The following is a 13,040-nucleotide window of genomic DNA, read 5'->3' on the forward strand; positions in this document are numbered from 1 at the left end:
CCAGCACTTCACGTGCAAACAGTGTGTCGCTACATTTTTTCACATCCTGAGTTGATTGTGTTCCCCTCCGTGGCTGCGGATTCAGATGATACAACCTCTTCGACGAACGGAGAGAACGGTTCAGTAGGCGAGCTCGAGGAGGGCTTGGTGATGGTGGAGCTTTCCACCAAAATCCAGGTCAGGGACACCGCAATCGAGGATGAGGGAGCAGGATCAGGGCATGAATCAGGAACAAAACTACGACTACAAGCATACAAAAAACGAGGACCAAAACTATCACCAGAACCAGGACCTGTAGCACTACTACAATTACAAGAACCAGAACAGGGACTAGAATCACCTTCCGACAGAAACAGCTCTACCTCCAATGAAAGCTCTTCTGTCTCCGATGAAAGCATTTCATTCTGGGCCCCTCAAGGTTCTCCAGGACTTTATGAGATTTGCTGGAACCCTCATATCTCTCCTAACCACGACCCTTCCGCGTACTCAGAGTCTCTAGGTATCATTGAGGTGTTCCCTGTCCTCTCCATTGTGGGTGAGCATTCGTGCTTCTGGAGGGGGCTTTGATCTGTGCATTCATGGGCAGTGATCCTGTGTTTTTGCATCTACCACTATAAAGGAGGGTCAGACGGGCGTCAGGGGCGACCCTGCGTACTTGCTAGGGCAGTAAGCGTTGCTGCGATGACCTTATCCTCGATCAGAAGGGTAGGTAGGGGCAAGAGTGGGTGTGCGGCCTTCTTTGCAGATGAAGCGGTGGTTTGCTCGGGAACAGAACTTTCCACTTGCACCCTGCAGGTGACTGTGGGCGCTCAAGAAACGATTGACGATGGCCAATCGTTCGGTTTGCTGTTAGAAGATCAAGATGGGGCTGCAACTTGCGGGAAAGTTACTGAGGAGCAGTGGGATGCTGTCGTCTTGCCCCACCAGTCGTCGTGGAGTGGAGCGAGCTACCTAACCGAACTGACATATTCTACGCAGCTTCCAACTGAGAGCCGGAAGCTGTGCATTGTGGCTGTGTCCGCGAACATTAAGACCTTCGGTACACCGTATGTTTGCCACGTTCTTTTTTGGAGTGTTCTGCAAGTGCTGCATACTAGGATACGCATCTACGCGGGCCCCGGCAGCACTGGCCTCACTACATAGGGAGAGCGGTTGCTGATCATGCAGCTTCTGCAGAAGCAGCAGCAGTAGCCGCAGCAATACAGCTGAACCCCCTGTGTGAGCTTTGTTCTTCAGGCAGTACGTAGGAAACGTTCCAGGACCGTCCGCTCCTACAGAGCTCCCCGGTGGCGAGGCAGTTTGCTTAAATGGTGATACGGAGCACTGCCATGTTAAAGTTGCCCCTGAAGACGCCTCCAAGTATTACATTCTTGACAACCGCATACCGGACGAAGACGAAACCAGCCCTTCTTTCGATGCATTCGCCAACTTGGTACGTCCTCTTGTCGTCACCCTTTGTTGGGCGCAGATTATGGAGTGTTTAGCTTAAATGCAAATGGCGCCTTCCCTTTCTTAACGCGGAGTGGTAGCAGCCCTTGGCGGAGTCACGAGGGTGATGCCTTTTAGTTTTGGACGGGAAACCCCGCGTTGCTGCCTGAGTTGTCTTGTGCGCACCACTCAGAAACCGCACCTCGAGCCAGACTCAAGCGTCTATGCGTTTCAAGGCGATGTCGCCTGTCCCGAGAGCCAGTCCGATGAAAGGTATTTGAAGGCAACGACAGTCCCCGCTGATGGTGTAACGAAGTTAGCTTTATCAGCCTCAGAGATAGATGGCCTAACATTTCGCTTCACGGACGAGCAGACAGCATGGCTTACCTCCTCCACGGGTGTAACCTTATGCTGGGCACTGCCACTGTGCTCTGAAGACCCTCTGAAGAACGGATCCCGGCCATGCACAAAGCGACTTGGAACACTTACGTGGGCCGGTAAGCGGTGAGAAGGTTGTGCAAGGTGTTCCACTTGCTCATTCAAGAACACGTACAATTCATGCTGCCTTTCGCAAGGCAGTGACTGGCGTTGGGATGCCCTCGGTTTGTAGTAGCTAACGGCTTCAAGCACACCATTCCTGGGTTCCTGGGCCTTAGCGCTCTATTTGCGCGTCTTTGTGCTGGGATCGTCTGGAAGCTGTGCTGTTAAGAGAGCTTCGTGAGCCATCACACCCCCTTTTCATATTTGCCACTGCTGCGCTTCAGGCCCCGTCGTCCAGAAACCGTTGCCAACAGTCCGATGCAGGCTCGGGCAACCTTGTGCATTCGTAGTGGTAGGGACGAAACTGGCGGCGATGAATCACGAGATTAGTCGAGTGGCTTTTGTGAAGTCTTGCGGGGTGAGTCAGCCTACAGCATCCATCCCAACGTTAGTAAGCTGAATAAATGCTGTGACCAAAAGTTTTAAGCCGCCGCTTCCTGTGCAACTTCAGAGCTCAGAGGGTCCTGGCATTGGCATCGTGACGGAGTTTCCCCGAGGATACACTTCCGCCAGCTCTGAGGGGAGTGAGGCCTATATACTCACCACACCATTGTAGACGGAGCGCCACCCGAGATACAGCTGCTGCATCTTATAAGTGCTGCTTCTGAAGCCAGATCAGATGAGCACGCAGGGAGTAAACCCAGTCTTGTACTATGCCTCTCGCGTGTGTGTGTCTAATTTCAGGCTGGGTGAGCGGGTCGAGTTTTGCTGAACTTAAGTCAAGGCGAACAAGACGCGGAAGCAGTTACCTGAGGGGCAGGGAGAAGCGTTTGCCACGCCTGGAGGACAGGATGTTATCTTTGTTACAACAGGACGATCAGGAGCTTTTCTCAGTTGACAGCATGACTGTCATTTCGCCGCTGCCTGTGGACGACAGTCTGGCAGTATGTTGGAACCCCTTGCGGACTCCCACAGACCAGCTGGAAGACTTTACCTTGGAGATTGGCAAGGCATTTGGCTACGGTAAGCTTCAGTGCGTAGTCCATATCTGGAGGTGTGAGACTACGCCATGCCTTATGCGGTGCTTATAGGAACAGCCCTAAGAGTCTACCAGAGGAATTTGCCTCCCGTTTAAAGTGAGTTGTATTTTGTGCTTCATGTATGTACAGGCATCAGTGAAATAACTGCCTTTTGTACTTCGGGCTCCGTTTGTGGCGTCGACGTCACTACGAAGGGCTCTTTCCCGGTTGACGGAGTTTTAAACATAAGGGCTTTCAAAGAGTTTTGTGGATATGAATCTGCGGCTGCGCTAGAACTCCCGGACGGCGGTAGGGCATGCAACTGCGCACGCAATCGCTGATATGCGAAGAGCCCCCATTATAGTGCAGTCCTAGTTTCCCTTTATAAGCTCTTCTCCGAGCTTTTGAACTGGACGGGGAATAGCAGCGTGGCCAGTACCTCTCCGGGTCTCTCTGCGTCGGTTCAGGACAATTCAAGTTCTTGAGCGGAACAATCTACACATTTTCTTCGGCAATCGGCATGAAGGAGCCTGAGCTGATAACCTATGAATTGTGCTGGTGTGACGAGCAATCCACGCCTGAGTGCAACGTGACCAACTACATCGAACGCGTTGGTTCTCTGCAGGTTCAGTGTGAGTCTGGGAGCCCTCCCACGCAGTTGCCTCTCATTATAGCATTAGTTTGAGCATATCCAAATCCGTAGTTGAGCAGCTCCTTGACTGGCTAGCAAATAAACAGATGCAGGGCCACAACACACGGTAGCACGGCAATATTTGGGGACACATCCTTGATGTGCTTTGTCGATTCACCTCAGCCATGCAGCAGCTGCAGGTGATTTGCATAAAGGATGCAAGCAGCATATGCAGAATAACTCTTCCCGCTAGCATGGAGAGAGATTCCCTTTTGTACATCTCCAAGATGACGAGCAGTTCGCCAGCCACGTGCACTACCCCCTACTACCCTCTACCAACAGGACGCGGAGTTGTCAGTGGGGACAAACTTGAAATAAGCGTTGCTTTCAGCTCCCTGGAAGCCACAGGTCTGGTTGACTTGCCCCTGGCCATTTGCTGGACCCAGAATTCAGACGCCACAAAGAGTATTCCTGAATGGAGTAGTTCGTTCATCGGTACACTGATCTTCGTCGACCCTCACGCCAGTGCAAATACCACATTTGCTGGCGTGCCCCCCATCATTCGCGTCGATGTTACTGGCTTGACCAGCGAACAAAAGACAGAAGACGGCTTGCCGCTCCCTTTGCAGCAGCTGTACCTCAAGGACAAGGGAACGTGCGCGTCTTCAACATCAAGTGTTGCTTTTCCTCTCAGTGTTCAGTCAGTAGAGGCAGTGAAAGGTAAGTAACCATATTTAATAAAAATTTGCAAGCGTATGGAGGCTTGTGACTCTGTCAGCTGGCAAAGTGGACTCAGCACGCTGGCTTGTGTTGACTCGCAGGAGGAACCGGCCTTCAAATAACCTTTGGGACGTCGGACCTTATTCCGATTGTCCTCCAGGAGGTAGAAACAAGCGTGCGTGAGCTTTCTCTCTGCTGGTGCTATAACGATTCAATGTGCGTCAACTCTGAAGATTTTGACTCAGAGCTTTCAAGAGTGGCTTTCCGTGCTCCAGCTTCAGGGGTGTCGCACGAGTGTACGTACGACACTACCTGTTCCCTGGGCATCAAGGATATCCCGATGACGGAGTTCGCGTCGTTCCTTCCCCAACTCCTTATCCGGCCTGACTGCGCAGGTAGACGCACGTTACCATGTGGAATTCTGGGGGGGGGTCACTTGGATTGTAGGCGGCATGTCAATGCACGCTTGCCTACAGCGACTTTCCTTATAATTGTTTGCATGGGTGAGTCCTGCGATGCCTTTTAGTCGACTCGGCGGATGATGGACTTCCAGATGGCGGAACGATGGCACTGCGATTGACAACAGAGAAGCCGACTCCGACTGACGGGGACTCCGGTTCTCCATTTGAAGACCACATGTATGGATTCAGGTCTCTGGTGAATCGCGAGCGGGCTCTAGGTGGAATGCAGCAAGTGCAGAAAATGATATGCTACTGTACTGACTCAACAGCATGTACACCGGATCGCCTAGTGAACATTGGGACATTGACTATAACGGGTGGGTTCTCTAGGCGGTGTCTGTCGGCGTTCCCTCTTCAGCCAAGCTGCATCTCAAGGACTGTTCACCTGAGCTTATCGAATGTTGCATGGATGAACCTTTTGTTGTTTGCGCAGACGTATGGAACACTGAGTTTCGGGTGTCTTTAGTGCAACCCATTCAGCTGCCGTTTACTGTCCACAGTCCACTGAAGCAGCAAGACAGCCAGCGGAGACTGTTGGTAACGCGAGGGGAAAATTCGCTCCCTTGCGTCTTGGAACAGCAAGCTGACATCTGCACAGTCAACTTTCAGGACTTTCCGGCGGACACCTTGACATCTCCTGACCCGGCTAGTCTCCAATATTACGATTCGAGCCTTCCCCAAGATACCGTTGACACTCGCCCAGTTCCATACGTGGCAATAGCTTCTCTAGTTCCAGCAGGTGCGTTGTAGTTTTTATCCGCTATGCATCAGGACTTATCCTGGAACGGCATGGGGACGCCCTTGCAGACTGAAGTCTAATTTAACATCACTCTGTGTGCAGGTCCATGGAAGGCGGACTACGCGTTTACGTGCGTTGTCGGAGGAAACTGTGAGGTTACAATAGATGTCGTAAACTGGAATGCAGAAGACAAAGTAGCCTTGCTGTCACGTTGCGGACACGGTGGAACGGGCGAAGTGGGCTTCAACCAGACCTCAGAGGGCGCCGACGGGAGCTCTACTTCAGTCGTTTTCCGATGGACAAGCCGTTTGGAACTCTCGGCCAGCCAAATGGAAACTGGCCTTGAGCTGTGTTGGAAGGCAGTCGAAGATGCACTGTTTCCTCTTGGCGCCATCAGTGATTACACTGCGAAGTTTGGCACTGTCTCGATTGCAGGTAATAACGCATTTATCTCCGTGGGTACTGTTAGTTTTTTTACTTGTATGCTGGGAATGTACCAGTTCTACGGTTGCTCGACAAATGCTTAACGGCTGCGTATTTCCAATACCCCGTTGCTTCTCAGGCGTTTTTCCCAACCAAGACGCATCTTGTTACGTCGGTCAGAGGTGCATAGTTAAGAACCTCAAGGCACAGAACCTTTCTAATGGCACGCATGTCGCAGTGCTTGACGGGGGTTGCGGTCAAGATGGGGTAGAGTGGAGCCTTGCTCCAAACGGAGGACTTATGGTCACAGACACTGTCAACCCGAAGAAAATAACTGTTTCCTTTCCGGGAAGGCTACCAGGTTAGGACTTTTCTCTACACTTACAGACAAAACCCGTTGAGTGTTTCCTTATAGCAACGCATGAGGACCGACTGCGTGGGTGGTTTGCTCATTTTATTCGGAGAATCTAGATGCGATGTTGTGTGCTTTGTGCAGTAATGGATACCGGCTCGTTAGTAATGTGCGGGTGTAGTGAACGTGAGTGCACAACTTTACAAGACTATGGATGGCGCATAGGGGAATTGTCGATTAAAGGGCCAACCTCCCACGCACCCCACTTGGAGGTGTTTGCAACTTCGGATATTCGCCTGTCGTTGTCGGGGGATTTCGATGACATGTTCTACTTGCTGTTAAAGGAAGGGGTCAGCTGCACAGCTGGTCGAGCAGACCCATCCTGGAACTTGCAAGGGTTTTCACCAATTACTGAGGGAAAGGCTGCGTGGGCGCCCTTCAACACGGGTGTAGGGCCCCTTTCCATATGCATTTGTCACGATAAGGTGACCGGCCTTTCGGATCCTTTTGGAAACCCATCTGAAGTCCCAACCACCTGCGAGAAAGCGTCAAATTACGCAGTCAAAGTCGGCCAAGTCTTCGTCAATGGACCGGTTAAGCACGACACTAAATTTACCTGCCGTTCAGGGTCCGTTTGCACCATAAAGATTCGATACATTGCAATGGACTCTGAGGCAACGAGAGAGCAATGGGCGAAGAGCCAAGTGTACACGCAGAATGTAAGCTGTCCAAACCATGAGGGAGTGTCGTGGGATAGTGAGGTCGTCAAACTCTTCGCAACGGGCGTTTTAAAACTCCATGACTCATGGTGTTAAGCTTTGTTGCTGTTAACCGAATTTAATGCAGGAGGACTGTAGCATCGCTGGGACAGTGCTACTGTCTGGGGGTGACTACATTAGCGACTCTCGGGTTGGAGAGCAAACCGAGTCAACGGATCCGGACTACCCGATTATCTACGAGATACGTGAATCTGCTTTTATGTTTCACGATCTTGTGGACCTAGGGGCGGGAACGCATAACCTGTGCTGGAAACAAGCTGGTGCCACCACGGGTGTGACGCTGGGAACCTTTACCATTGAAGGTAGGCATCTTATTTGCACGGCCAACTACAACATGTCCAGCTGTAGGATCAGTTGGCCCTCTCCCAAAGTGCATAACTCTCACCGCTACGAAACGTCGCATCTAAGCTGGAGTGAAGGTATCCCGAAACGGAACTGTTTGGCGTGTGTGTCTTGTCCCTCACGCACCTTCGAATTACAGGCCCTCTTCTAGCTCAAGACACTATTCCAGTTATAATTGGCAAGAGGTTCTCAGTTGAAGTCCCTACGAACAGCATCATCCCCGATGAGGAGGCTGCAAACTATCGCATTCGAGCGTACGCCTACAAAGGCAGCGACATATTCAGGAACTTTTCCTGCGGACAGCAGGCAGAAGATGATACTGCTCCCGCCGTATTCGGTTGCTCACCAGCGACTGGACCTCCTACAGCGGTGAAGAACAGTGAGGCCGGCAGCATCCTCATATGGGAAGACGTGTGCGTCATCGTCGATGAATTGTACACGGAAGCTGTGGCAGGTGATAAGTATGGCATTTGCTTTTGCGATGGAAATCTACTGGGCTGCGACACTGCAGATCGATATCAGCTCCTCGTGCAAGCCTGGGAGTTGTCAGGTGAGAGCTAGGGAAGACAGCCTATCGGAGATAACCCAGACACCCTTGGAAACGGGGCTTCATGCTGCCGGATCCAGTGTGAGGAACTGCAACTGAACAGACCATTTCTGTTGTGAGGCGCTCTGCTCCTCTCAGGACCAAGGCCGCTGGAGCAGGATGTTCTGCCCCGTTACAGAGCGGGAGTTCGATTCTCTCTGAGTATTGAAGGGGTTAAATTAATAGATGATCCAGCCATTATGCTATCGCCAGCTTTTGATCCTCTCACCAGCACCCGGTTCACTTGTCAGAGCGATGGTAAGCCTGAGATGCGCAAGTTCGTCGGCACTGTAGCTGCTGACCGCGCGCTTGCTACGTTCACCGACGTCTATGTCCCCTTCACGATATCTCAAGGACTGTTTTGCTGGTGCCCTGGCGGCGACTGCTCAACTGCGAATGAATTCACTGTACAGCTCGGCCGCTTTGGCGTGACAGGTAGGTTTCGCAGTTTTTCAGGCTTGTATGCTTGACTGTTTAGTTTAAAGCTCTGTACGGAGCCCTCACCTGCACCTCCCATTCTACATCGAGTCTACATATGCCGAGATAGCTGCCTGTATCTCATGTTCTTCCACTATTTTATCCTGGCTGCATACTGCCTCAGGCCCCACGTTCATTGCACCACGCATAGTGGTGGGTAGTTACTTCACCGTTCAGCTAATAGGGCCGAGTCTCGAAACAAACGACGCCATTAGTATCCGCGGTCCGACTGACATTTGTGGGGACCCTGGAACAGAGAATATGGATCCAGGAATTGTAATGGAGGAGACAAACAGGACGTTGAACAGTTTGGGAACAGTCGAGTCATTTTCTGTTTCAGAGAATAGCGTTTCAGGTGAGCCGGAAATGACGTGGACTTCATGGGGAATACGCATCAAGGCAACAGTCCAAGGATACATGAAAATATGCTACTGCCCGTCAACAGAGCAGGAATGCGAGTCTTCTGGAGGCAAGTTAGTGCTTGCCGGCTTACTGGAGACACGTGGGCCATCCAAAGGAGACATCGAGCTTGTTGGTAAGGCACAGTATTTGTTTTCACAAGGACCACCTGAGTACCACCATGAGCCTCGAATTTCGTGGACGTCTGTTAATCCACAGCTTCCATGTAGTGCTCGTGCTGTTTCCCACGCAGCTTCTGACGAATATGGAGAATACCTTATAGTCCGTGGTACCAACTTGTCAACTCGGAACCTTTTGAGGTACTTCCAATATACACCTCTTGAAGGCACGACAACTGCTGAACAGGAGGCTGACATCTGCTCAAATTGTGAGTATTTTGTGAGGGTTCTTCCGCACACAGCTTCCCACCACACTGTCGAAAACTCTGTGGGTGTAGCTGGCTAGGTTAGACAGCGAACTGCGTTCATGCTTTTGAAGTGAAGTGTGCGCTGTACGGCTTGTCCGTTTCTGCAGCGCTGAACTTGAGCGGAGGAGTTACCACGTTCCCTGATGCTATAAATGCAGCCGGCACCGAGCAATACTTCTCAGTGACAGTTTCTGTGGGTAAGCAGTATGCAGCGTGCTGGTCTTTTGGGGATGCCGTCGAATCGAGAGCGACATCCATGTCGCGGTCGAGAGTCGCCCCAAGTTTCATATCGGCTGATGACCTGGTCAGCGTTAGAAGAAGCCTAATAGAGAACAGCTCGACTTCTTCTGAGGGAGCTGTTTCGGATCAGTTTACAATCACGCCATCAGATGACCAGTCATCCCTTACTCCGGAAGCTAGGAAGTGGTTTTTCGTGTCGCTGTTTTCCCAAACAGGTCCGCCTTCCTAGCTGATACTGCAGTCCACACTTTGTGGGGGAGTAAATAGTGCTCTCAGCATCTTATGCGTTTCGTGAAGCGCTTTTTTCCTGGTGACTGGATCATATGTCCTTATTGATGTAGTCCTGTCCATTGGCTCAGGATTCCAGCAAGGTGTTCATAACGTAGTTCTGGGACACGAAGACACTGTGGTCATCAGTGGAGTTATAAACGCAACTGATACCTACGAGGTGGCACTTGGACTTAATAGGGATATGAGCGAATGCTCCCAAATATTTAATTCTAGAAAGTTTCGAAGTGACATAGGCGTCACTACAGTTTCTGTCTCCGAAAGCCGAATGGTTCTTCAGTAAGTCCCAGCTTGCGTCTCGCTTCTGAATGAGTAGGCACTGAACGCTTTCTGGGGAGATTCAGTAGTTTTCATTGTACCAGTGGGAGACTTTACAGAATGTTTTCTTCCATTTTTGCCCAGTTGTGTGTTTTAAGTTGAACCAGACGAACTTGCTCTGGAAAGGGCGCGTTGGTCGTTTGGCCACAGCAACTTAATTTTTGCACTGCTTCTACTTTTCCAGCCTAGCTCTTTCAGCATTTGGTGAGATTTTTCATTGCTATTGGTGCCCGGGAGGAGCAGTTGTCGGCGGTGCATCTTTATGCTTGCCCATGCTTCTATGCGTTTGATGATTCTTTGCAGAATGGATGCCGCAAAGGAGCAGGGCTGGCACAAAATCTGTGTTAGGAATAAAACTGCTTCTTTGGTCTTTGATGCCGGGACGGTAGAAGTGACCACATACTTTCAGAAATCAGGGATGGATATGTATGATACTCAGAGAACATTCGTACTTCCGTGCCTTACAGGGACAAAAAATTCATTCAAGGAGCAAGTGCGGGAATTCCCCCAAGTTTGGTTGCCAGACGGTACAGGCTTGTGGACCGCTAGGGTGGTCGTTGGAGTGCCGCGAACTGAGAAGGAATACTCAAGGCTTCAGGTCAACTCGTCACCGAAGGAGAACTTCATTGAATTTCCGGTAAGAGCAAAGTCACATTTGTTGCCGGTGTTTACAATGTGAGCTGAAACAGCGTGGGCCAAAGACCACTTGGGCAATTTGTTTTGCTTCTTTGGCCTTAGGCCGGGGGTTTTTGCTATTGTGTACTTCCGGCTTGGTGGTTCAGCAACTACGGAACGTTCTTGCATGCGACACGACAAAGGACCAGGTGGTCCTTGTTTTAGGAGCTACCCACATGTTGATGCTGTACCCAGACAGTGAACGGCCTCCTGACGTAATCAATCACGGCGTGCCGTACCCGGCTGATTTGGCTCATGCTGGTAACCAAGTCTTCATAACCAGCTTTGATAGCCACTTGATCACCTCCTTTAGCATAGCGAACCCATCCAAAATCATCTTCTACGAACCGACGAATCCGACACTGCTATCTGCAGGGGGCATACAGGTTAGGATTCCCTTCAGACCTGTCCAGACTCCCTGTACATATGTATTTCCGTAAGTGACTTTCTCACAACGCCATCAAGACGTAGTGTAATTCACCTGTTGCGTTTATTTCCCTTGTCTCCTCTCCCAGGCAATCGCAAACATCGATGGCAGTGAAACGTCTATTTTCGTCGCGGACACAGTCGGGGGTATCATTGGCCGGCTGAAGATTTTGCCAGATGACCTGGACAAAACACAACACGGTGGGAAGATAACTAGGGAGTGGACTGCAGTCTTCGGGAAGCAGAAGTCGGATTTCCGCAATACAGAGGGTGTGAATCGTCCGTTTTGTCTCGCTGAGTTTGTAACTCCGTATTCGACACAAGAGAACATGAATTCGTTGCTCGTTGTCGGAGAGGTGAGCTAGCAACGACTCTTTCCCTTGGGGGGCCCGTCTCAAGTGACCACGAAATGAAGGACTGTGCGAGTTCGGTGGTATCGTATAATGTTTGCGCAGCTTATCTCCGATCGCATCACGTTCCTAAGCATAGACAACATGGGCATTTCCTTCTACAGACAGATCACTTTGGGAGTGACGAAATTTATAACAGGTCTTCGCATCATAGATGAAGTCTTGCTTCTGACGTCCAAACAGTGGTCTGTAGAACAAGAACTTGGGCGAGCTGAAGTTGCATATATAACGCTGAGCCAGCTGATAGACAACGTGTACTTTACGTACCCGGACTTCAGCAAGAAGCTTCAGGCTGGTCTTCGATATCGTTTCTTGCCCTTAGTGACAGGTGCGCCTAGTTATTCCGTCGGTGTCGTACGTTCCATGCGCAATTGCAGTTCGATAAAAGGCGAATAGAAAATAATAAGAAGTATCACCTGCGATTTCAGTCAATCTCATAAGCACTGCCGGCTCTAGGCGTCTTTGCGTTCTTGACCTTAGGCCAGGAGATCCAGTTCTTTAAAGAGGATGCAGAAGCGGGGGACCCCCTACAATCCATTGGTTTTACCCTTGACTCGAAAACAGGCGAAATCCAGGGGACGCTTACGGCAACTGTTACCTCAAGGGTGGTGATTGTGGGTGGTGACTTGCTGGGGTCTTACACGTGGTCATTTGAGTTCGAAGCAGGGTGCCAATCTGGCGAGTATTTTAATGAGGCGTCAAACAAGTGCGAACCGTGCCCCCTAGGGACGTTCCGTGACGAAGAAACTGAACTTCAGCGTTGCCAGGACCACAAAGCCTACAGCACGACTCTACAGACGGGATCAACGAATTTGTCTCAGTGCACCTGTATCGAAGGCTACGAAATTGGGCTTCTAGGGTATTGCCAGCCCTGTCCGGCAGGTGCGTGAAGACTTATCATCTCTCACCAAAAAAGCCCGTATGGCACGGGCTCGATGTTCTTAGCGGTCCTTTTACCTATTTTTAAATGCGGGAGACATGGTATGCGTCTCTGTCCTTGCATAGGAACATACAAAGCCATAGCAGCAGACGCAAAATGCACGGGGCGATGTCCTCAGCATATGTACAGTGGGAAAACGGGCGCGGCAAGTTTGGAAGACCTTAACTGCCAGTGGTGAGAAGACTCTTCGTTCACCTTGCACCGCAAAGCGAGGTCACTTATATCTGTCACATTGTTCTATTCGGCTTGGTGCGTCTGTTCTGCAGCGAACCCGGATTTTATCTGTCAGAAAATGGGTGTGAAAGCTGTCAGGTCGGGACTTACTGTGAAGGAGATTTGTCTCCACCTGTCCAGTGTCCGGCCTTTGAAACTACATCTTCTTCCGCGAGCTCTAAGTTTAGCGACTGCGTTTGCATAGCTGGGTACTACCGAGAAGGAGATGAGTGCGTTCCTTGTGACGTTTTGACGTACAAACCACTC

General features: G+C 50.7%; 1 protein-coding gene across 1 annotated transcript in view; it reads left to right on the plus strand.

The window, feature by feature from the left end:
- EAH_00004570 (cysteine repeat modular protein, putative) overlaps nt 1-13,040 on the plus strand; it is a gene marked incomplete at both ends in the record, with an annotated part of 31,107 nt that overhangs the window by 12,170 nt on the left and 5,897 nt on the right. Inside the window, 30 exons of the mRNA XM_013396905.1 lie at nt 86-535; nt 746-1,016; nt 1,237-1,432; nt 1,622-1,925; nt 2,193-2,326; nt 2,420-2,492; nt 2,653-2,931; nt 3,078-3,236; nt 3,395-3,559; nt 3,742-4,278; nt 4,380-4,673; nt 4,805-5,056; nt 5,173-5,478; nt 5,581-5,913; nt 6,041-6,262; nt 6,398-6,881; nt 7,153-7,334; nt 7,568-7,924; nt 8,060-8,395; nt 8,562-8,972; nt 9,090-9,224; nt 9,371-9,460; nt 9,863-10,070; nt 10,413-10,746; nt 10,892-11,170; nt 11,300-11,566; nt 11,666-11,948; nt 12,101-12,502; nt 12,626-12,734; nt 12,827-12,982. Of these exons, the coding sequence (XP_013252359.1) occupies nt 86-535; nt 746-1,016; nt 1,237-1,432; nt 1,622-1,925; nt 2,193-2,326; nt 2,420-2,492; nt 2,653-2,931; nt 3,078-3,236; nt 3,395-3,559; nt 3,742-4,278; nt 4,380-4,673; nt 4,805-5,056; nt 5,173-5,478; nt 5,581-5,913; nt 6,041-6,262; nt 6,398-6,881; nt 7,153-7,334; nt 7,568-7,924; nt 8,060-8,395; nt 8,562-8,972; nt 9,090-9,224; nt 9,371-9,460; nt 9,863-10,070; nt 10,413-10,746; nt 10,892-11,170; nt 11,300-11,566; nt 11,666-11,948; nt 12,101-12,502; nt 12,626-12,734; nt 12,827-12,982 (8,008 nt within the window). The remainder of the gene's footprint in view (nt 1-85; nt 536-745; nt 1,017-1,236; nt 1,433-1,621; nt 1,926-2,192; nt 2,327-2,419; nt 2,493-2,652; nt 2,932-3,077; nt 3,237-3,394; nt 3,560-3,741; nt 4,279-4,379; nt 4,674-4,804; nt 5,057-5,172; nt 5,479-5,580; nt 5,914-6,040; nt 6,263-6,397; nt 6,882-7,152; nt 7,335-7,567; nt 7,925-8,059; nt 8,396-8,561; nt 8,973-9,089; nt 9,225-9,370; nt 9,461-9,862; nt 10,071-10,412; nt 10,747-10,891; nt 11,171-11,299; nt 11,567-11,665; nt 11,949-12,100; nt 12,503-12,625; nt 12,735-12,826; nt 12,983-13,040) is intronic.

This window comes from Eimeria acervulina, genomic scaffold, assembly GCF_000499425.1.
Source record: "Eimeria acervulina Houghton genomic scaffold, Eah_scaff17, whole genome shotgun sequence".
NCBI classification, from domain to species: Eukaryota; Apicomplexa; class Conoidasida; order Eucoccidiorida; family Eimeriidae; genus Eimeria; species Eimeria acervulina.